Consider the following 25,559-nt stretch of genomic DNA (forward strand, 5'->3'; position numbering starts at 1 on the left):
GGGCAGTTAGGATGTGTCCATCTGCTGAGTAGGATACTTGAGTATTATTTCAAAATGATAACAAACAAGTGCTGCTTTTATCAAGTGATAAAACTTGATAAACTTTAACTTCTTAAAACTGCTTTGGCTTCATTGACCTCTCTTCAAAGCAAAGCACATCAGCTGTACATCATTCTCCGTTTGGACATGAATGGAGAGCTCTTAAGCCCAATACAGAAGTATTTTATCAAGCAAAGGTGTGTCATTCCCAGTAGTAGAAGATTTTCAAAAAATCATCATAATGATGCCAACTAGACTTTGAATATATGGTGTATTGAGACTCTGACGATAGCATTCTTCAAGTAATTTCATCATGAATAATCATAAAATTTTAATAGTTTCAGGAACTTATTTGGTTAAAGAAATAAAATTAGCATGACTGAGGTATTCAAAAGGCTATTTTAAATCTTGATCTTCCAGGAAAACAGATACAGCAACATCAGTAGGCATTTAAATATATTGTTTTACCAGTTTACTCAACATCATTTTGGTAAGAGTAAGATAGAGAGGGTCTGTGTCCTGACTCCAATTCCAAGTGGTTCATGGAGATTACCTTTAGAGATACCAGCTAATGGAAATGCACCGATACTGATCCAATTTTCCTACAAAACCCACTTAGTAGTCATTGAGTGTGTAATTTCCTATGAAATGTATGTGGAGTTAAGAAGGTAACATACACTTGTCATTGCCCATTTGTTAGGCTGAAGGAGAAATAAAATAATACAAGATAAGCTGACTGAAAGTCTTTTATCTTTTTCCCTCCCCTCTGAAGATGTAGCTATTCCCTCTTTGAACATGATTAAGGTAGTTAGAACCAATTTATATTGTGGTATAAATGTTTTGAGACACGAAGATACATGAAAATTCCCTAAACCAGAAACTAAACACAGATTTAAGATACATTTCTTTTTTCCACTTTGAAACTGACTACTGTGCTTTAAATTCATTTTGATGAGAAAATATACTCTTAGCCATTTTCTACTGTCCAATGTTTATGTAGCATTAATTTTGAGAACTACGGGGTCTTTGTCTTCTGACTGAATGTCTAATGAGATGTTTTACAGCAAAGCAAGGAAAGATATAATAACAAAGAATAAGAAGTACTGTATCTGATAAGCATGAGGTAGCTAACTTGTGATCTTTACAGTTCTGCAACATCTTTTGTAACTTGGTTAAACATTCTGAAGACTTGTCTCTATTTTGGGGTAAGGCATATGAAATATGAATCCATGCTTCATGTTTGTGCTGAGGCTTTTTTACTGTGTCTACCAAAAGCATTGTGATCTTTGTAAATAAATTTTATTATGATTAATGTCCAGTTTAATATGATGTATTTCCACTTTTCTGGTGGAAGTTATTAAACAGAAAGTTTTTTTTTTTTATTGTAACATAATATTGACCTTCCTTACTGTGCCTGCATTCTCTGCACAGTGTGGCAGAAGTTCTCATCTGTGAGCAGAACAACTTGTTTCTTCAACAGCACACCCCTGTAGCAATTAATATTGTGATTTAATTTTCAGAAAAAAAAGAAAAAAAAAAGCAATGGCAAATCAAGAGATGTCAAGAGGCAAAAGAGAATGTATGCACTTTACCTGAATGGTTCACTCCATTTCTTGATGTGTGTTATGAATTCAAGGCTGAACACTGGGACTATCATGCTTCATTTCTCTGCCTAGCTGTAGATTTCCCCCTTGGACCTGGATATCTCACTAGGGTCAGAGTGTGAGATTGTGATTGGAGGATTGCTCTCTTCTCTGTTTTGTGTTGGTTTTTTTTTTAGCTAAGGAGTAAAGGGAAAAAGATGCTGATACTTTGCCCTTATGGAGTGAACATTGTTATTGAAGTTGTGTGTATGTTAAACAGGAACTTGCAAAATAACAATAATCAACTATTCTTTTTATGCTCTGAGGGCTTTCTTTCATTTTAGTCTGGCTTTTATTCCACAAGCTCAGTTCCTCTCCATTCTAACACTATGATTATTAGTAAATTCCCATGGGTGGTATTGAAGAAAGATGCTGTCTTAAGGATATTTTAAGTTTTTCAAGACAAAAAGGAATTATTATTGATTTCCAGTCACCATAAAGTACACACACATCACAATAAAGGTTAAGTGCCTATGAGACTGTAAAAGAGCAAAATATTTAATTTTAAAAAAAAAATCCAGATTAGAAAGAAATCAGACTTAAGCAAACACAGTGAATTACTTTCTTCACAGCTAAGTCTGGAATGCTTACTTGATACAGATACTGTAAACAAGATGTTTTCTGTTTTTCTTCTTAATGCAGACATGAACACATCAACATATAACTTGACCACAAGTGGTATATGTATAAACTCCAAATACATTTCATACTGTGTTTTTATCATGATGATACAAATTTTTAAATCGTTAATGCCCTTAATGCCACCCATATGTTGTGCTGAAATCTACAGAAATCTGTGGAAATAAAAATCAAGAAGATGATAATGGGCTCCAAAAGCTAAAAACAGACCTAAGTCAGTCTAACAGCTAAAGATTTGTCAGCTGGACCCTAATAATCCTAAACCTTTGGCATAGCAAATGTTGCCTTTGAGAACTTATTCCATTATATCTGGTCTTCTTAAATCATTCTACGGAAATAATGTAAAATAAACTAAAATGTTCAACTTTTAAATAGAAGGCATGATCCTGGCATCTGTGCTTCTGCCCCAAGTGCTATCCTTCTGTGCAACAGTCAGCATGAGCTTTTCTTAGATTCATGCTTGTGGGCATATGGACAACTGGAAGTAATTTGGAGATGCCAGTTGTCCTCTTTTGTTTTTTTTTGTTTTTTTCTTCTGTCTTTATCCACTGTCAGTTGCTAATGATGGTAGCAGACAGACAGGTAGTATCATCATTGTGTGCATTTTGGAATTTCAGAAGCAGAAGGCAAGAGAAGCCTTTGCAAGGATGAGCATGTGTGCATATTCAGATATTTCCCACCAACGGAAGAAGGTGTTCCTGTCTGATTCTTCAGCCTGTGCAAAAGCTCTGTCTCAGGTTTTTACATACACATACCCAATACCTGGTAAAAACTAGTCACTTTGAAGCAATCTGATGCTCAATTTATAGACTTTCTGTGCTCATTTGAAACCCAAGGCCTTTAAAAGGTACAGGTCATTACTAGTTTGGAGGCTACTATGCTGGTGAGACTCGGAATGTCTGCTAGTCATTCTGTCTTTTGTTGCTAGTTTTTTGTTAGGCAACAATAGCGTTCTTCCTTTCACACCAACTATTCAGGTTGCTGGGTTTTATTTTTCCATCCACTCAGAGTAAACTGATGCACAAGCACAGCATTATAATGAATTTCTATTTGGTTAGGCAGAAGTTGGATTGTCGTGAGTAATCGAATTACTCCTCTGGAGACAGGATTTCTAAGTAAAGTGATGAGGTGAAGCGATTACAGCTGTAACCCTTACAAGCATAAAAAGATGTGTTATGCTAATCCTTTGTGAATGGGTTGAATTGAAAGCAAGGGGAATAAAAAAGAACGCCTTTGGAAAAAAAGAAGGGGGTATAAAAGGACTACTGTGTCATTTATTCCCTTTCCATTCATCCTCTGTTGCTATAGAAAAAAAAAAGGTAAACTTGAGTGCTTTACCTTTCAAGTCTGTCATTCAAATCATTTAAGCAGACTGAAATACTGAGTAAAGAGTCAAGGGGGAAAAAGGGAGGAAGGATGGGTGTAGCAAAAAGAAATGTGTGAAGAAGTGCCAGTAAATACAGGTTGCTTTTTCTTTTCTTTTTTTCTTCTTTTTTTTTTTTTTTTTTTAGGTTGCTAAACCTGATATGAATTTACCTTACCTTACCCGTGTGTTGGGGTGGGGGGAAGCACTGAGGAAAGCAAGGAAAGTGTAGGTTACCCCAAACATTACCTTTATCTACAAACATTTTTTGCCCAAGTGTGAGACCCTTGTTACCCCTAGGCTTGTTTATTTTCTTATCAGCGTTTTCAGGTGTTAAATAGAAGTGTTCTGTCCCAAGTTAATACCTGAAAAGACTTTTAAAGATACAGCTAGGAGGAGAGATGGCGCGTGAATTATGATGTAGCGAACTGTCTGAATAGAGCAGCATAAGTAACTTTTTGTTAACTGGAGAAGATGAGAGAGCTTTTTGTTTTCAGATAACCAACCTGAATATAAGTGGCCAGTGGTATCAGTTGTTTTTTGGTTTGGTTTGATTTTAATATTTGAAACAATTTTCAGTGTTGCTCATTTTTTTCCCATGTCTCGGTGTGCTTTTCTGTGGGTGATTAATCCTGGCCAGCAGCTAAGCACCCACCCGGCTGCTCACTCTGTTCCCCACCAACAGAACTAGTGGAGAGAATCGGAAGAACAAACAAAAGAAAACTTTGAGGCTTTGGGGCAATACCCATTTGGTCATTTGGGGCCAGCTGTGCTGTCTGTGTCCCCTCCCTACCCCCAGTCTCCTTGCTGGGGGCAGTGGGATAAACAGAGAAGGTCTCGATGCTGTGCAAACACTGCTCAGCCATAGCTAAAACACTGGTGTGTTATCAACACTGCTATAGTCATAAATCCAAAACATAGAACCTTACAGTGTTTGTTTTAACCCTTGAAGTGATTTCCAAACCATTCCTGTTCATTTTGTCTTGTCTGGAATGGCCCCTTGTGTACAAGGAGCCCTGTCTGCAGCAGAAGGCATAGCACATATGCGAACCTAATTCACTCCAATCTCAGCTGTAATCTCCTTTCATCCAATGTTAAAGACATCAGTGAAATTCAGGCTGAAGTCTATTTTGCTAACAGGGTATTTGATGGGCCAAACGTGAGAGGGATCTGTGCACAGCACTGAGCAGTAGCTTCTGGTCAGTTGGTACCCACCTGCCATAATGCAGGCATGGTGGCAATACTATGGGAGAAGGGCATTTGCTTTTAATGAGGCAGTTTTCATGCAAGTGTATCATACGATGTACAACATATGACAACTTTTTCAGGGTGGTGGTTACAGGTTGAGGAAAATTTGGCTTCTAAAAATTAGAGCTTGAATTTGGCTGTTGCTGTCACTGCATTTTCAACTGGCAATTGTAATTAAACTTTCTTAAATATTAATGGTACTTTTACTCTTGCCAAAAGTTAAGACACTTCAATGTGATGAATCTTGTTTTCTAAGTAAACATTAAGTCAATGAGATGAGTGAGAATTAAATTTAGTGTATTGCTACATAGTAAAACATTTCATATATTTTACTTTCCTGAAAAAGTCTTTACAAGCCTTTGTAAATATGTGGATAGAAAATTGATACTATATAAAAATCTTCTGGTGATGAAACTGATATAATAATTACTTGCAATATCTATGAATGTTTAATAAAGTATTTTTGGTTAGTAGGCATAAATACATTTTGTTGTAAATAAATGGAAGTAAGATTTATTTGTGTATGACTCTGCTGGGAACATATAGCCAATACATCTAATGAATTATCAAACGATTTTGCAATAGATATTGCTTTTATGTGAACTGAAAGTGTTTAAGTTGTCATCTTTATTCACTGCATGTGATGAAGCAGAATATGAAGAGACTTGAAGTCTTTCTTTTATTAGTTTGTTCTTTTAAGAGTGGTTGGATCACTCCTGTTTGCTCATACCGGCAGAGCCTTACTGATTTTCATTTGAAGTTCCAGCCTTGGATGTATGTTTAGTTATTTGACTTCCCAGATCTCAAGAGTGTATATGAGTGCAGAAAATAAGTGAAGTAAACAGAAACATTTTGATTTTTTTTTTTAAATTTGTACCTTAAAAAAAAAAAAAAATCCTCATCTGTGTTTACAATACACACAACAAAGATTTTAATGAGTAAATGGACGTTGAAATTTGGTCCTTGCTTTGCTTGCATTTAGGCTTAATATCAGTTCAATTTGGTCAGTGAAGAATACTTCGAGAAATAATTTCTTTATGCTTAAAAAAAAAAAAGTAACACAGGCTTAAAAGTCTTATAAAAAACATTAAGGGCAAAAGCAGTGCAATAGTTGGAGGCTGGAGTTGTTTTTGATATTTATGCTGTTTTTCTGTTGAGTAGGAGGAAATACCACTTTGCTCATTTCAGTTCATTTTTGTTTGTTTTGTTTTGAACTCCAAAGTAAGAAAGAGAGAGGAGTGTATTTGATAAAACTAAAGTTGAAGAATTAGTATCAGTGACCAGAGGTAATAAATACCACAAACAGGTTGGTCTGTAAATCATTACACCCAGATCTGACAGTGCATGTCAGCCATGATTTGTAATGCTATTTACGTTCTTGTTCTGCCTATCTCACAAAAAGACAATTTAAGTACAGTTATGTGGTAGTTTTGTTTTGTGGGAGCATGTGTAGTAACATCTTGAATTCTCATTCCTAACCAGCACAGAGGATGACTGTTTTGGAGTCCACAATTTAATGTTTTTAAAAGGTCTGGGATTGTGCCTTTTGAAAGCAAGCAAGAAAGAAGCCTCCTCTTTTCCTCACTGAGATTTCACATGTGGTTTTGCTTCTGTTATCATTAGCATCACCATAGCACTATGTTGTGAGATTAATTTAGCAAAAGGATACAAATCAAGAACAATTTAAATTGACATATACAACTAAAAGTCACTGGTATAGTCAAAAATCATTGATTTTTATCACGTAAATTTTAAATGCAACCACTTAAATTTTATCACTTTACTTAAATTTCAAAGTGATTTATCACTTAAATTTTAAGCATTTGCTACCTCAATTTTCCTTTTTTAAATTCAGTATGCTTGCTTTATTTTGCTGTTTTCCTTTTTGCAAATTTGTTTGTTTGTTGCTGTTTTCCTAATAGGCTAATTATGTTTTCATGCTTTCCTTGTTCTGCATATCTGTTTTCCAGACACTTTTTTCTTTTCATTTCTGATTTCCCTTGCCATTAACTTTATCACATCTCTTCATTTTCATTCTTCTGTCAGACCTACGGCAGCTCCTTTAACCATAAGCTTTCTGCTGCTAAATCCTGAATCACCACTCTTTTATATCTACACTCTTTCTTACTGCAGGGTTTCTCCTACCCTGGGAAGCCCCTGGGGAGAGGTCCACAAGGAAATGAGGAGAGTATTCCAGGGAGGAAAGCAATCAAATGCTGTAGGCAGTAAGTTCTTTTAACCCAGTATGTAGCCATATTAAGAGCATCCTAAAAGGATGCTTTTTTCTCCTTCCCCAGTTAATGAAACTTCATCTGATCAGGGCATTCTGGTAAGCAAGGACTAAATCAGGCATTGTCTCTTCTCTGTTTTCTTTCCGCATTTCTTTACACTGAGAGCCAAGACCTGAGAGAACAGTCTTCATCTATGTAGGCCATCAGTGGCCACTGAAAATCTTTTAGCAAACCAGAACATGAGTTTTTAGGTTGGTTTTTTTTTTTTTTTTGTGTGAAGTACTCAGGGCCATAAGCATAAAGTTACAGTCAACTTTAAAAGGTGTCTGGGAGCCAGTTCTCATGAAAACTTAGATGATTGTTTTTGAAATTATGAGAAACTTTAAAAAAAAAAAAAAAACTCAAACATGAATCTAAGTGAAATACTGAAACTGGAAGAAATACAAGGTTAAAACTGCATTCTGTGCGTTTCAGGGAATACTGCTTTATGCATTTTTTTATGAAAAAAGGCAATAACAACTGTTAGGGCAATCAGAGTCTCAGATGATGTATTCATCTATAAAGTAGGAGTCATGGAACATGGTTGACGGTCATCTGGTCCAACCCTTGCTCAGGATGTAATAAGCTTAACTGAATCCAACTTTGAAGTTAAATCAGGTTCCTCAGGGCCTTATTGAGCTGAGTTTTAAATGTCTACAAGGGCGGGTGATTCCATAGTCTCTGTGAGCACCTTACCTCGAGTTTGACCACCCTCACTGTGATTTATTTATACTATCTACTTGGGAGTTTCCCTAGTCACATCTGTTGTGTCTAGTCCATAGTCAGATATGGACCTATCAGAGCACATGCCAGTCTGGTGTTGTCTCTATGTCTGTCCACCCATGAGGCAGCTGAAGTTGTGAAACAAGATCATTCCCTCCTTCCTCCAGCACTCCCTAAAGCTTGTTTTGCTGCAGGCTGAACAAAGCCAGCTCCTTCAGCCTCTGTATATGCATCATGTGCTTCCATAACCTTACTGGCTCGCTGCTAGACTTGGTTCAGCATTGGTTCTTGTAGTGGTGAGCCCAGAATGGGCACAGTAGCCTGGATGGTTGCACGCATATGCAGTATAGAATCATAGAATGGCTTGGGTTGGAAGGGACCTTAAAGATCGTATAGTTCTGCCCCCCCCCTGCTATGGGCGGGGATGCCACTCACTAGATCAGGTTGCCCAGGGCCTCATCCAACCTGGTCTTGAAAACTTTCAGGGATGGGACACCCACAGCTTCTCCAGGCAACCTGTGCCAGGGACTCACCACCCTCACACCGAAGAATTTCCTCCTAACCTCTAACCTAAATCTCCCCTCTTTTAGTTTAAAACCATTCCCCCTATCCTGCCATTCTCTGCCCGAGTGAAAAGTTGTTCTCTATTTTATAAGCCCCCTTTAATTACTGAAAAGCTGCAATGAGGTCTCCCCTGAGCCTTCTCTTCTCCAGGCTGAACATCCCCAGCTTTCTCAGCCTTTCCTCACAGGAGAGGTGCTCCAGCCCTCTGATCATCTTTGTGGTCCTCTGGATCTGCTCTAACATTTCCACATCCTTCTTGTGCCAGGAACCCCAGAGCTGAAAGCAGCACTCCAGGTGGGGCCTCACAAGGGCAGAGCAGAGGGGGACAATCACCATCCTCAACCTGCTGGTCACTCCTCTTCTGATGCAACCTGGGATGCAGTTGGCCTTCTGGGCTACAAGTATGCACTGCTGGCTCATGTCAGGCTTTTCATCTACCCAGAACCCCAAGTCCTTCTCTGCAGGGCTGCTCTCAATGAGTTCCCACTTCTCAAGCTTGTTCAGGTTCCTTTGGATGGCATTCCTTCCTTCTGTTGCATCAACTGCACCACTCCACTTGGTGTCATTAGCAAACTTGCTGAGGGTGTACTCAATCCCTTTTTCTATGTCATTGTTAAAAATATTAAACAGTACCAGTTCCAAGACGGACACCTAAGGGACACCAGTCATCATTGGTCTCCACCTGGACATAGGAGTTGACTACCACTCCCTGGGTGCAGCTTTCAAGCCAATTCTTTATCCACTGAACTGTCCACCCTTCAAATCAATCTCTGTCTGATTTAGAGATCAGGACATCATGTGAGACTGTGTAATAAGCCTTACAGGAGGGCAGGTAGATGACATCAGTCAGTCTTCCCTTGTCAACTCATGCAGCCACTCCATCATAGAAGGCCACCAGATTGGTCAGGCATATTGCAGGTTATAATCACCTTCCTCAACCTGCTGACTTCAGTTCAAATAAAACAATACAGTATTTGGATTACATTTGACTTTGTAGGTGAAAGAATATAATATATTATATTCCCCATAATATAATGAAGTAGCTGAGTGGAAATATCCTGTCCTGGTTCAAGTTTGGGAATACAGAACTCCACACTTACTTTTACCAGTTAAACTGAATAAAACTTTTACCTTTATCTGTAGAAAAGAAAGGTTACTAGGTCCTTTCTGGGTGGGGTAATGGTAGGTGTATTTTCTTCTAAATGATCAGTGAGTTAACAAAGATGATTAAACTTAAATACTATAGATTTTCTAAGATTTGTACTTTTTTGTACAGTAAAAACAACTTAGTATTATATATGATTTTAAATCAAAATTTACATTTTCATTTCTTTTTCTTCTCAGCCTTTTGTTCTGTTGAAAATAACCATTATATAAACACTTCTAAAGTGGTCTGGTGATCAAAAACCTTTTTTTTTTTTTTTTCTATTCCTTGTTATGAAGCATAATGTAGTACCAGGTTGTTTAATATTAGGTGGTGGTGGTTTCACCCTGCTGGGCAGCTAAACTCCATCACAACTGCTCTTTCACTCCCCCTTTTCAGAGCAACAGGGGGAGAAAATATGATGGAAAAGGGCTCAAGGGTTGAAGTAAGGATAGATCACTCATTAATTATCATCACAGGCAAAACAGACTCAGCATAGGGAGATTAATAAAATTATCTTCCTATTAGAAATTAAATATGCTGAGACATGGGGCAGCTGCTGGGCTTTGGTCCTGCAGTCCTCCATCTACCAAAACCTGGGCACATAAACCCATTACATAGTTTAGAAACACATTATTATTTTCTCTTTCTTGAATGTTTGAGTTGTGGAAGCAGCTTTATATTTAATTTTACTTTTTGGACATTCCATAAATAGCAGACATAATCATACAGGATGGTGCTATGTTTTCATGTAACACTTATTAGTCTAGTTATTACAACGTAGGCAAGAAGTACTGCTTGTAGATATTATAATTACAGCATTGTTTGGCCAATGTTTTCCCAGGTGTATATTTCTTCTCAAATGTGGATATTTAAAATATAACAGTATATCTGATTTTTCAGAGTTGCTCGAGCTGTCAGAAAGTCATCTCTTGTGTTGGTGCTTAGTGTGATAGGGTGACTTTCTCTATGCAAGCTTGAAATTTTTGGCCATCCGTCTCTAAGAAAACTGATAGATAACACTTTTTTTAAGGAATAAAAAGCTGAAGTGAGTCATTCATTATAGTCATATCAGTTCAGTCACTGAGTAATGCCATTTTTCACCTCCTTCAAGAGAAGAAAGGCCATTTTCGCCATGAATGGTCAGGAGCACCTGCTTATAAATGGAAGCTCACACTCTGTGGAGTGGGCTGTGTGTTTCAAATTTCAAGTCACATTTTGCCTAAGGGACAATTTAAATGAGGTACATACAGGTGTGTCTTAGGCTGTCTCCCTAAACACTAGAGCATGTTGTTTTCATGCCAGTCCTAGTTTAATTCATTTTTCACTTTTTTTTTTTTTTTTTAATGCAAATTTGTTTTTTCTCATTTTTAGCAAAGCTCAGTGCCTCAATGTAGATATTTTTACCACCTCATCTGTAAGAGTTCTTGGCACTCCTTCAGTTAAGGTGATTTTCTACTCCAAATCAGTCACATTTTAATCAGATCACAACTAGCTGAAAACCCTAAAACCAGATTTAAAGCAAAAATACCAGTACAGTAATCTTCTTTGCCAGCAACCCATTACATAAATCATAATACAATATTTGTGTGTTATAGTTGGCTTCATTTATTTTGACTTCCTTGTGGGTTTGAAGCTTTTGTTAGATATTCTTTTTTCCTTTGATACAGTTGTATTTTCCCAGAGAAGCTAGCTGGGAAAGCTACAGCCCAAGGCATATCCAATACAGAGCAGCTAATTTCCTCCTCTGGATAAAAACAACTAAATGCTCCACTACCCAGCAAACATGCAGCCAAGGGGACTACAAATCCACTTTTAAACTGATATATTTTAGTTCTGCATACTGCACAATATAGTGCTACTTTTTATACAGCCTGACTGCCTTCTCTCAGAGTAAGCTTTGTGCTTACTCTGTGCTTACAAACTGACTCATCTTTACTTTTTTTCTGAACCAGAGTAGTACCAGATATGAAAAATTTGTCTGATTTTAATCATCAAGGATTTTTATTACATCTGGTTCCCCCATCACAGTGTTGTGCGAGTATTTTCTTGAATAATGGAAATGACAAAATGTCTTGTATTTATTTCAAAAAAGATGTATTGATTGGAGCTTAAGGTTTGAAGGCAACAAGGCTTCTGTATAAAAAGAAAAAAAATGTCAAAAGGTAAAGCCAAAGGTTCAGAAAGTGGCAATGCACATGAACAGTCTACTTTCTTTCAAGGGTGTGTTCTGTCCTGCAGTCTGTCTGACTGCCACATCTTCCTCCAGCTTGAGTTTCTTTGACATGTTAGTAATATAGGGAGATGCCACTGTGAAAAGAGAGGCAATGACACAGTACGAAAGGCTTTTAATGTTATTACAGATCCTGATCTGAACTTGCAACTCAATGGCAATCAACCTAGAGCTATAAACATCAGTGTGTTTTTTTTCATAGTCATCATTGCATTAGCTGAATGCTTTCACAGTGCTTATGGCTCCATTGCTAGATGTCAAATGTAGTAAACAAGCCTATAAACAGGCTTGTGACTTCTTATACAGGGTTTAAGGCTTAGGTTCATGTTTGTTTTGCAACTGGTTGGTGTAGCTGAAGATGTCAAAGCTTTCAGTCTGCTAAAGGCTGTTGCCCTCACATCAAAGCTGGTAGACTAGCATGTATAAACACTGCTTCTTAGATGTATTTGTTACAAAAATCAGGTGTCCTAGCTTAAACTGCTGGCATAAAACCTTTCAGATATATTTGGATAAGCAGATGTGTAAGCAACTGCATAATTAAGGTAATGTCTGTGACCAGTAGTTGCAGCACACTGCACCATGATGTGCAGCTGGATAATATCTAGTTGGCTTGGAAGAGGATATTTGCCTTGCCCTTATACTCCCAGGCATCCAGCTGTTCAGACACCTATTAGAGCTGAGGAGTTCAGGAGAACCTCAAGAGTTTTGACCAGTGTAACTTTCTGAGAGTGAGTGCTCTTCAGATGGGAAGATGTTACTCTGACATAGGCACTGCACACCAGGGCATCCTCTGTTGTTTCCTGGCTATCCCAGTGGACTCCTATAGACACTGAGTCATGGCAAGAGAGTATTGTATAACTGAAGAAGTTGCAAAGAGATTCCGTAGATGGAAAAACAGAATTCATATGAAAGAAATATCATTATTATTATCTCAGGTGACTTATATTTACCCTTCCACTTTCTTTGAAAAAGTACCAAATTTTACAGGAAACTAAATCCTGATAGCTGGCAGTAAGAATCTGGGATTCTAACAACTGATGGGTGCTATTAAAGAATAGTTTAGCACTGTATGAGCTTGAATCTGTATGGGTTTGGAAAAACCAGGACCTAACCCCCAAGAGAAGAATTAACTATTTTCTTAGAGAAGGCTTCCATCTATTTTCTCACCTGCCACCATGGTCAGAGGCGTTTTTGGAGGAAACATCCTACTTCTGTTCCTACTTATTACCTTTGTCTTTTGATTCCATCCTTAATGTTTTTAGCACTGCACTTGATCTGGGATAATTTTTCATCTTGGGAATTTCTGTACTGCATGAGTATAGTTTGGGTTGAGACTGCATTTTTGTGGTGGAGGAGAGGTAAGCTGTCCTTGCTTTCCTCAGTGCAGTTGCACAGATCTGCAATAACTCAGCAACTTCTACACTGCCAGTAGATTCTCACTTACAATTTTATAGTTGCTTACATGAGCAAAAGTTATTCACAGAATGTTATTTTCAATAAATGTAGCAAAATGGCACTTCAGACATTTGATAGTAATATTTCTTCCCATAAACTATGTTGCGTGCATATAAAAATGATCATTATGATGTACTTTTTCTACTAAACTTCTTAAGTGTTACCTCGCGCAAAGACACGTAAATATTGGATATTTTGCATATTCGTTACCAAACATTGCTTTTATAGTAATTTTCTTTTCAGGTGTAGTTCTGAGCTAACAAGCCATATAGGAGTCATTGTCAAAACCAGACAATTTTCTAATGCAGTGTTTTGCATAGCTGAATTTTTATAATTAAAGTCATTTGAGAATTTATTTAATGAAACGCATGTTGGAAAACAGGCTGTTTGTTCAGTCTACAACTTGAAACATGATTAATTTGTAATGCAGTCAAACACGAACTTCCCCCCCTCCCCTCCCCCCCCCCCCCCAAAAAAAAAAAAAAGTTCATAAATGATCTTATTACCAAAAGGCTGGCTGCCTTTATATGTTCTCATAGAAAAATGCCTTAGCAGCTTTAGTAACAGACCCCATCTTCATAGGAAGTAGTCACAGTGACCTTAAGTAATGGGAACAGTCTATCCAACAAGTCATTGCTAAGTGGTTGCAGTCAGGTGGATACACATTAGGGGACCTTCTTGACCAGTATCCCTTTCCAGAAAATCAGGGAGAAATGCTGTTTTAAACTTGATTGTATCGTTTTGATACTTTACAGCATTCATTTATATATTTAGTAAATCTTTTTTTCTTACATTTTTTCAAGGTCTGTTGCTACACATGTGATAAAGAAAAAATGGTGTGAGTCTTTAGTTTTCTTGAATATTGACTACTGTATGAATTACATCAAACGGCTCAAGAGAGTCTTATTCCAAAAAGAATTCTAAAGATTTGAAACATCCTTAATATCTTTAACATCTCTTTAACATCTTCCCATTTGAAAAGGGGCCTAAAGATTTGCTCTCATTTGTTTTGAAGATAAGGTAGTATTGAAGGGGCTGAGGGGAGAAAAATGTCTCTCATGGCTAGCTTAGTTATGTTTGCATTAACTGCCCTCTCTCGCATTAGGATAACAACTTGCAAATCAGAATCTGTACAACCTGGAGATTTTAAGATGCACTGAACATCTTAATTTGTTATAGCCAAGTCCTGTCCTTGCAGTATTTGGTAGGATATTAAAGCATCTACAAAGCATATGCACAAGTCTAAATGGCAGGTGTAGAAATGCAGTGAAGGCACTAATCTGTTCTTCTAACGTGACCTATGGACAGCAGAGCATTGAGTTCTGCTGGAACATTGTCTCCTCAGCACTGTTCTGACTTCAGCTCTATTCATCTGCACATTGTCCAAGGTTTCACAGTTAGTGAGGCAAACAGATTCAGCACTTTTTCTCTTGATCCTTCTGAATCTTTTAAGGTCAACTCTGTCATAATTGGTTATAAATTCATGGACATTACTGTTTGTGTAGTAGTCGTGAACTTCAGTGGAACATTGCAAGAATAAGTCCTCATTAATTCTAGTAGCAGTCCCTAGTAGCAGAAGGCACTTGATTCGTCTGATTATGTTTTTCTTGTGGTTTTCTAACAAACTAGTAATAAACAGTAGGCTGACATGAAAGTCCTGGAGAGTGGAAATGATGGCATTAATATTTTTTGATTATATGTGAGTTTTCAAAACAATATGTACCTATATTAACAATACCAGCCAGAAATCTGTCTCTCATATATAAACGTATATAATTTATTGGAATTTCCAGGTAGCATTCTCATTACTATAGGGCAAGATACAATGTGATAGTTTGTTTAATTGAAAACTGCATATAAATAAATATAAATGTTCAAGCTATTTTTCTGCATTATCTGGGAAACAGGACATGTAGGAAAGTGTTCACCTGCTTACATGGTGCTGCTTTTGTATGCAAAGCCACCTGTAGGACTTTCTGTGCTTAACTTCTACGACATTTTATACCATCCCAAATCTGACTAGAGATTAGCCTGAAGTTGTATTTTTTTTGCATTTTTTCATGTAAGCCATCCCTTGAGAGAGGTCACAAAGCTTTTTCAGTAGTGGCCAATGAAACAGTGTCTATATCTCTTTCTGCAGTAATAACTTTTATATGGAGAACAGTGATATCTGACTATTTTCCATAAAGAGGAAAAATCATAACCTCACAAAGCTTTGGGACCTTGAAGCCCCCCCTCTACTAGGCATAGTTTGTGACTTCTGTAACACCTCCCCCTCTGCCCTGGTAAGGGGCACATGCGAGGATGTGGATGGGTGCTGTATGTTGCAATACAAAGTGAGGTAGCACCAGTAGCAGCAGGTGTCCTCTCAGCATCACCTCATTACCCTCCTCCTCGAGGATGTGCATGGAACAGGAGACTGATAGTATCAGGCATCCCCTTTCCACCAGCGGAGCCTGAAAAACTTTTCCTTGGGGCAAACATTACCATGGTGATGAGGATGAGTCTGACACTTCAAAACACAGCTCGGGGAATCATGTTTTCAGTTCATTATCAAATACAATTTTTCTACTTAGTCACATTACCGTAGAAGGCTGTAATTTAGAGTCCTGGACACAACTGCTTAGATATGCTCAAACTAGTGAATTCTTGGCATGACTTCATCTTCCAGAAGCTGTACTCCAAAAGAGCTCATTGGAAAAAGTAGAGAAGGAATAATTGTGGGCGCTCCTTCCTCAGTAAATGCTTCCATTGTTATTTTCAGCTTATGATCTGAAGAAAAATCTTCTTCCTTAAAGAGAGGCCCACAGTGTGCTAAACCATGACTCACATGAGGAAGCCTGTAAGATTACGTGAATTGTGTGCACTGTTTTCTGGAACAAGTTGCATATTCCACCTTGTTGCTCCCTGCAAAAGTGCATTCAAATGTTTTCATCACATAGAATCAGCCAAGACTTTTTTTTTGGAGGGGGGGGGCGGGGCGTGGGGGTAGCAATTAAGCTAAAAGGGGTTAGGCATCTTCTCTATCTGAACTTGAATTTATTAATTAACTTTCAAACTTCTAAAAAAAAATCCATAATTATACAGTGATTATCATTCTAGCAAAGCAGCAGCAAAACAAAACTGATGGAGACAGAACGGTCTTTCTGGGCAGATGATTAAAAAGCAAGGCAGACCAATCTGAAAGAAAATATTTATCAGAGAATCTCACTTAGTTTCTCAAAGAGCTCTTTTCTCAGGTGGTAGACTGACATATCGCTAGAGCTGATGAAGCACCAGTTTCATTTGATGTTATCCTGATGTTACCTTGTTGAACTCATTCAGACGTCATTCCTGTTTTTAATTAAAAGTTTTTGAATGCCACATAACAAAAGTGCAGACCAGATTATCTGGAATAGAGTTAGTTTGAATATCAAGCTATGCAGCAATAACACCAGTTCGTGAGAATTCAAAGACCTGCCACAAACAGAAATTAACATTCAAAGAAAATACAGTGTAATCAAATAGCAGCTTTAATCATGCATAAAACAGAATTTTTTCCCTAACTCACAGAAAGGAAATACAGCATAAAATGGTGTGAATGTTCAAAGAGTCAAACAGTATGTTAAGAAGGTTATGTATAAAATTATGTTCAATACCTCTGATTTAAAGGCTGTCTTTTAGAAGGCTGGCTATTCTCTAAGTGGGACCATACAAGCAGCCCTACAAAATCCTACCAGCATTTTCTGCTTGAATAATTTTGTCTGGATGAGCGAGTAGAATATCATTATATTCGTTCCAGCACCATCTCCTTAGGAAGGTATATGTGAATAGATTTTGTGCTGAGTCTCATAAATTTTCTGACAATTTTGCAAGGCTATGTGTAAATTCTGAGCCACAGAAGGAAGGAGAAGACAGGAAAGCAGTATGTGGCGTGACTAGATTCCTTATGCCACAATATACTTTAAGAATTACGTATTAGGCATTTTTAGAAGTAGGTGTTGGAATTTTAGGTGTATGTGATTAAAAACATTGTAACAAATTTTAGAGGAATTTAATAAAACAGAAATTTATGAGAATGCGATAGATACTACCTCAAAAATTATTTACATTTTTGCTGTCCTTGAGAGTGTTACCTGTCCTAGTTCACGGTTCACGTTCTTGCTTCTTCATGGAAGTCAACTGATTGCCTAGTCTTTAAGTATCAGTGAAAACAAGGAAAATGACTGCTTCCATAGTGATAATTACTGGTAATGTACAGAGCAAAAATCACTAGATGAAGTGGTTTACAAACGTTGTGAATGGGACTGTGGAATATGATTGCTGATACTGCTAATTCATTCACAAGGAAAGAAAACAGATAAGTCAAAGAATCAAGTGTTCCCTTCCCAATTCGCCTAATAAATCTTCTGTGTAGACAGGTGTTCCTAAAGGGGGAAAAATGTAATTACTCCCCATTGCAGACCAAAAACTCTTCTTGCGAGTTTTATGCAAGATGCATAAAGACTTGTAGGTTCAGATTTTGAAAAAGATACTAATACACAGATTTGCAAAGATGCTGTAAAATCATATGCTTAGTTAAATGCCTGTTAGAAAGGCCAAAGGAATTAATAGCCAATATAGAGTCCATTTTAATGGAATCATCATTTGTTATCATGCTGGATTCTTTTTCAACTTGAGAAACTGTCTTTTAATCCAGTCTACTGTTCAAAGTATCTGAAAGGACTGAAGATAAGATTGCTAAAAATAAAAATAAAAATAAATAAGAATGAGTAAGACAGGATTATTATTTTTTATTTTTTTTGACATCTTACCTTATTTAGAACTATAAAGTAATGGAAAATTGAATAATTTCAATATTCACAAATCACCAGAAGAGAAACTGTGAAGTAGTGTTAGCTAATCTTACATGGAACATGTGTTAATATTAATGTAGGAAAGTCCTTTTCTAGAAACAAATGGGTAAAAGCAGAAAGATGAAAAAAATAGTAGTAATTGATAGATAAAAAGGGTGGATGTGGTTACGTGAAAAGTACTAGTCTACCCAAAATATACATAGGAACCTACAGTGGTCTACTAGTTTTGGAGCCAACACATAAGAAATTAGCCTGAAAGCTGCTGTGTTCCTTGTTTTGCTTTGTTTGACAAAAACAATTCAGCCTACAGAAGAAACCACTTTGGAGAAAAAGAAAATTCCTAGCAGGCATGTAGTCTGGAGGACAGAGAGAACAAATTATTGGAGAAAATCTCAGCACTGTAGTCCTTGAGCAATCAGTAACCAGGAGACATGATCCTATAGTGGGGGTTTAACACAGGCACATATTTCTGTGGTTTTGTCCTTTGCATCTATTTGTGTAATAGGCTTACACAAGCCTTTGCAGTATCATAATATGCTCTGGTCTGGAACATGGTACTCTTTCTCTGGCAAGGCTTTATTTTATAAGTCATAGATTATCAAAATGTGCATGTTTGCCACAATTACAGGACACCAGCACCACATAATTAACACAATTATGTGTACAGATATATTTTTTAATTTCCTGTGTAAATTTTTTTCTTCCTACATTATATCTGATTGTTGGTACAGATGCTTTCTTAGACCAGAAGTAGTCAAAGGCATAAATCAATAAATAACTATAAAAATTAAAACAAAAATAATACAAAATATTCAGATTTGTACATTTCTTTAACTAATTTTATGTTACATTCAATAGCTCCTTCAAAATAATAAAAAAATGTGCATACAATACATATGTACATATGCACATGCATATGAATAATCTATTGCAGTGTGATTTATAACAATAATTGCTTTCATATAATCCCCAAATGTAACATTTAGTCTGGAGAATGTATATATTATCTTTTGCTTGAAACATGCATATAATAATTCTGGGTTCAAGTTGAAAGCCATTTTACTGTTGATACTGGGGAGGGGGGTAGCATTTTCACCAGATATTTTAATATTTTGGATATATGATACTCAACCATTGGTATATACTTTCTTAGTCTATAACTGTTCAGTGTAATTTTTCTCTTGTAATTTAGGACTCTGTGGTATGTTTCCAGTGGGCAGCAGCTTTATCTCCTAAACAGCATTACAGCTCTCAGAATGAGTTACTGTCTCTTATTTCAAACCCCATAATGTGAAGAAACCAGAATAAGTGGACAAGCAATTGATATTCTCCTGGTTCTCTGCTGTTGTTCTAAAAACTTGGACAGAAAGCTGCATTTTGAACAGTTACTGAACATCCATACTCAACTATTTATTACAGAACATATAACAAAACACCCCTGCCAAAGTTAGGAGAATAAGTAAACTCCCTCAGTTATCTTTCCTTCGGAGTTTCTCAGAAGTATAGAGTTCTTACTCTAAGGTAACTTTGTCAATGAAATAACATTGCATGTGGTGAAGAAATATTTTAAAACATGACTCTAATCTATTCTGCAGGCTACTGTAATGAGCAACAGAGGTTGTATCTTTCCACAGAGAAGTCTGAGACAGCTGCCTTAACTCCTTCCCCTCTACTCATCTCTTGCTAATACTCCTGTGAAAATACCACCATCCTCATCATGGGTCAAAGCTTCTGCTTTGGATGCATTCTTGAGTCTTCAGCTTTCAAAGTGCATGTTCAAGTCACATCCAGTTCTTGTAATTCATATTTTGAAATGTCTCAGAGACTGGACCTTAAATCTCCACACATCCATTCACACAACTAAGTCTCTTGTTCGGGCCTTTGTTATTTTGCAGCTTGAGTAGTTCTTACCTTTGTATTGTCACAGCTACCTGGCCGCACTCACGGTACTCGAGGTGGTTCCACACCCCACAGCTCCCATTGTGCTCCAGCATGATCCCTCTCCTCCATTCCCACATCCTTGCTGCTTCTCAGTATCCCTTACAATAAACATGAGTTTTTTTCCCATTCACACATAAAGCCATTTATAGTTTAACTTCCATTGGTCTTTCAGCTCTTCTACTTCTCAAATGTTCGTTCATGTTTGTCATATTCAACCCAGTAGTTGCCAGTTGATTGATTTTGAGTGTTGAGAATCTTGAACACCTTATTCTTTCAATTCCACCTCAAAAGTCATCCCCGTCATTTCCTGTTAGACAGCATCATATGGTTCGCTGGCATTACTTCTAGCTTGTCTGAGAGTATGTTGTGTGTATGCAGCTACACATACACACACCATTTGCCTGATCCAGACTCTTGCCCCCAGACATGTGAACAACACACATAAAACAAACAGAATGCTCAATATCAAGTCCAACGAGGGTACAGACAGACATGTATTTACACAGAGTATTTCTCGGTGGATAGAGTTCAAGCTGTAGGGGACAGAGATGATTATGGTGATGAAGTCTTATGATGCTGATTAAGCTTTATGATTAAAGCACTGCCAGATTTCTCACTGTCTGCCCAGCTCTTGCAGAGGTGTCTGCAATACAACACATTCCTACCTCTGAGGATAAGGTGTTAGTAAGTGGTTAAGATACTGCTGTGGTGGAAGTTATGGAAGCAAGTAATAAAGAATTATATTTTTAAATACAGCCTGATCCTTCCCTCAAAAGGTATTAGTCTTTCAGTACAGGAAGCCCAAATAGAAATGTTGTGAGTAATATGGTTAAAATCAGAACGCATTAGGCTGTAATTATCACTGCTCTTGACTCCAGTGGTTTTCTGAGAGGAGCTCTGAGGAGGCTTATGAGGGAATGACATTCTTTCTCTGGTGTGGTTTTATCTAGTTTATCATTCTTTTTCATTTTGTTGGTCTCCTGAGAAGCATTTTAGTTTCAGTGTAAAGGACGTTTGGTGTGTAACAACATAGGCACAGTGACACCACTGACTTGTAAATACTTCACATGTGGCTGCTGTGAGAGGGGAGAGGTTGAGTGGCATCTGCTGTGCACCTGTTAGAGAGGGAGGGGAAACTGGCCAGAGAGAGCGAGAGAAGGTACCCATGCCTGGGAGCAGGGGAAAGGCAAAGCATTGAGCCACAGAGTTAGAAAGTGATAAGGAACCAGAAAACTGAAGAACTGTTAGCTGTTTTACAAGTAAACACCTCATGGGATTTTACCCCTGGCTGAAACTTATTAATAATTTTTGATATTTCCACCAGGCTGAAAAATCCCATGTTCCTGATCCTTTGTATGCTAGACTGTGATGTAGCAAGGTGCAGACTGAATGGCTGTGCATTTTGAAACGTTCTGTTTTCCTTTCTGCTGTAACCTGTGGCCTCAGCCCAGTCAGCTGTGTTACAGAGTGGTTTCATCTCTGTATAGAACAGTGATTTTTCTTCAGGGCTCATACACAGAAATAAAACTACTGCTGACTAGGCTTACAGTTGTGGATGGCCTTATGTGGAGAACCAAAATTTCAAGTCATACTTACAGTAAAACTGATTTACGTTATAGGATGCAGGTCTCAGACTAGATGCTGCTAGGTGAATTAGTCAACAAAGGTGAACTGGAGCTGGATGTGAGAGAGGACTAGAGTTTTGGGTGCAGGCTGCATCTTTGTTAAGAAAGCTTCATTTACTGTTTTTGAGTTACATAATCTTGCTCTTCTGTGATAATATTCCACATTTAGTATCCGAAAAAGTAACAGTGAAGGTCGTAATGGTGATTGAATCGATAGATTGTCTCTGTAAAAAACATACCTCTGATTTGTAATAAATACAGTAGTGTGTTTGAAAATCCAGATGCATGTAACACTCCTGTACACATGAGATTACATATACGCACACATACTTGGTGTTGCAGATGTGTAATGTCGTATAGATTGAAATGCATAGCGTATCTATATACATATATGAACATATAGCCATCTTTTGGCCACGCAATGCATGTATCCATATTTTGGCTACTATATTAACATACACAAATAGTGGAGATTATCATCAATGTTAATTTTCATGTCTCTAGTACTTACAAAATTTACACAACTTCTGTTTTGATTCATTTAGCAGCAGCAACAGAAGAACCTGAGGTGATTCCGGATCCAGCAAAACAGACAGATAGAGTGGTGAAAATAGCAGGAATAAGTGCTGGAATTCTGGTATTCATCCTGCTTCTCCTTGTTGTCATATTAATCGTCAAAAAAAGGTAAGAAAACGATCTGTGAAGATCCCACTTTTTTTCCTCTATATCAAACAACAATAACTAAATGGATTTTTTCTTACAGGTCTTTAAAAAAATCAATAAATAAAGTTTCAGGAGCAGTAATTCACATCAGCTTTTGGATGAGTTCATTGAATTTCCTGCTTTTCCTTCCTTCCTGCCTTCCTTCCTTCTTTTTCCTTTTCCTTTTCCTTTTCCTTTTCCTTTTCCTTTTCCTTTTCCTTTTCCTTTTCCTTTTCCTTTTCCTTTTCCTTTTCCTTTCCTTTCCTCTGTGATTCTTATGATGGATTTAAAGAGAGAATTATTTTATATTTGCGGTCCAATAACTATATTTTTTCTCATACTTACTCATTGCCAAGTGGTTATAAGTTGCAGTTGGAGGAATGTAAAAAACATTAGAATGAGTGGAATTGAAATTAATGGATCCTATTTTTTTTTTGAGGCAAAATAAGAGTAACTTACTGCACTTTTTATGTTGTAATCACCTAATGAATTTAGTTTTCTATATGCAGCTCTAATGAGTTGTTTGTATCCATATATTATCCAACTTGCAAAATAATGTAATTTTATACAACTCTGTTTATGCTCTTGTAGACCTAGTTTTTTTTCTTAAAAGTCATACCACATCACTGTAAAATTATCTAGTGAGTCCTTAGCGCATGAAATTGTTTAAAAGTGTATTTATCTGAATGAATTTTAATTTTTTAGTGCTTCCTTAGAAAATAAGCAATAGCGCCATCTTTGGGAACTGTAAAATGAGAACTCAGCAAAAAACTGCTGCGTGTAAATTGTGTTTCAGCACAAAGCGCTGCTGCGTGTAAACTGTGATAAAGCCTTGCTTGTGCAGTTTTTAAGAGTGTTGACTTCCCAGTAGTTGCAACTCTTAACCTGGCATAAAAGTTCATAACGTGTCTCTATGAATCTGTACCCATAGCACCGTAGCTCCTGATACAGTTTTTTTTTTCTCTCTCTGCACGCTTTCCCTGGCCCGTCCTGGCCCTTCACAGTGCACGAACTGTTTTGCTCTTGCGTAGAATGAGACCTTTGTCTTCCAGGGGGTTGTGCACTGCCTTCCCTTTTCCTCTGCAGAATTCTTAATGAAGGGTATATTTGTGATTGTTACAAATGTTCCTCTGAAAATACAGCTTTCTATTCTTTTTAAAAAGTAAGAAAACATTAAAATTGTGCCTAAGATCATTCTATATGTTATAATTACTGGTTTCCATTAGATTTTTTAATTTATTGCCTCTTTACAATTATCCCTGGAGGTATATAACTTGGAGAAGAAACGTCTGCATTAGAAACATTAGGTATGCTTACAGTGTTCTGTGTTAGTTAGCTACATATGTGATTTTTCCCAAAATCGCTTTTACTTTTCTCTGTTGTTTACCTCTGTGGTTGAGAATTGACACATATGCAAAAGATCCAACCCATCATGTGCAAAAAAAGAGACATGCAGTCAGGCAGTTTTCTTTATTTACACAACTTTTGAGGAACAAAACCAACAAGTTGTTTTTCAGCTTTCAGGAAGCAATCTCAATTTTATACGATTATTGCGAGATACGTGCTGGGGAGTGCCATCTTCTTGCTGTGTGTTGCAGTGCTCCCCTCATGTTTAATAGACGACTGTGTGTGTGTGAGAGAGAGAGAAAGAGAAAGAGAGAGAGAATGTCTACTGATGTGTATTGTCAGTCACTTCCAGGTGGGTTTGGCTAGTTTTGCAAGTAACAAAACAAATAGGCACAAACTCCATTTGTTTGATTTGATTGTACTGTCCTTTTTAGCTCGTGCATTCTGAGTCATTTGAGACTCGTACTTTAATTGTCTGATGAAAGTGAGTTAATTTTGCCAGTGAAATGATACCTTAAAATTTTCCCTTTCTCCCTTCCCTTCTCTGACCCTGTGAAGGCAGGACCCTCTTAGGGAATGATACTTGATCATCATTCTGAAGTACATAACATTTCTAAGCTCCTCTACTATTCTGTATTCAAAATAGGTGTGAAATTAACCCATTTAATGAATCTTTAATGTTTGGTAATTTTTCATCATGGTAGTTTAATTGGTTGTCTGTTGTGTATTTTGTAGGTGGGTCCTCCCCTCCCACGGGAAAGTGGGCCAATATTTTTTTAATCTCAGCTTTAGTCAGGGTCTCTTGTGACAAGCACAGACTGTACACCTGAGGTAACTTAGTCCGTTTAGAGAACCAGGGCTATACGTATAAGCAAGCCAGGAGCAGTCATCCCTACACTGACACGTTCACACATACATAAACACACCTCAGTTAGCGTGGTGGGACTGAAAACTGATCAGTTTTAATCATCTGCTGTAGTGCACATGTTCACTGATCCATTATGTAGTATCCCTTTTGATGCCTGAATTGACCACAAAGTTATTACACAGAAACATCAATAAAACAATGGTTTCTGCATCTTCTTTGCTTTCTAAAGCCTCATGCACTACCATAGATACCTAAATCTGACTAAATGCAGCATTATTTTTTATTTTAAAATGGAGTACTAAGCAGTTTTTTCATGTGCTTGAGATGTTTTAGGCTTCTCCTCATCATTTTGTATGAATTGGTTTGAAGTTTTACTGAATGAAGCACTTAACAGCTCTTGTGGAGTTTTACTGGAGTAATCAAACCAACTAAGAAAAGGGATACTGCATCTTTAACAAGCAATGCCATTTTTTTTTTTGTTTGTTTTGTTTTTAGTCATTGTTGAACTATTTCCAAATGTATTTCATTTCCTTCCATTTGTTACCTTCCATATTTTTAATGCTTAGCATGAATACATCAGCATTTCCAATTGTAAGAGTTTAAAATAAAAAGTGTATGTTTGTATTCAGGAAATGTGTGGTATATGTCAGTACACACATACCTGTTGTAAATGTCATCCTCTAAAATGTGTGTACTCATATAGCTACATATAACATGTATACAAACATATATGTATACACCTGTGTACCAAAAAAGATGTTGAAATGAATTACATGAAATTTCTGATTAGCTGTATTTATTAATGCAATCTTTATTTTTTGTAACTGAAAAGTAAAAAGCATATTTTCTGCACAAGATCTGTACACAGCTGTTCACTTGTCATGACATTTAGGTGGTGATCATTATATTATGCTGAACTG

At 37.2% G+C, this 25,559-nt stretch overlaps 1 protein-coding gene across 5 annotated transcripts in view; it reads left to right on the top strand.

Moving 5' to 3' along the window:
• Window positions 1-25,559, top strand: part of PTPRK (protein tyrosine phosphatase receptor type K) — a 414,301-nt gene that overhangs the window by 351,802 nt on the left and 36,940 nt on the right. For 3 of the 5 annotated variants that reach the window (XM_072036027.1, XM_027454570.3, XM_072036029.1), the window contains exon 14: window positions 22,268-22,406. In XM_072036027.1, coding sequence (XP_071892128.1) covers window positions 22,268-22,406 — 139 coding nt within the window. The remainder of the gene's footprint in view (window positions 1-22,267; window positions 22,407-25,559) is intronic. The other 2 variants (XM_072036028.1, XM_027454571.3) reach the window with 1 other exon arrangement.

The sequence above is a fragment of the Anas platyrhynchos genome, chromosome 3 (assembly GCF_047663525.1).
Source record: "Anas platyrhynchos isolate ZD024472 breed Pekin duck chromosome 3, IASCAAS_PekinDuck_T2T, whole genome shotgun sequence".
Classification (NCBI taxonomy): domain Eukaryota; kingdom Metazoa; phylum Chordata; class Aves; order Anseriformes; family Anatidae; genus Anas; species Anas platyrhynchos.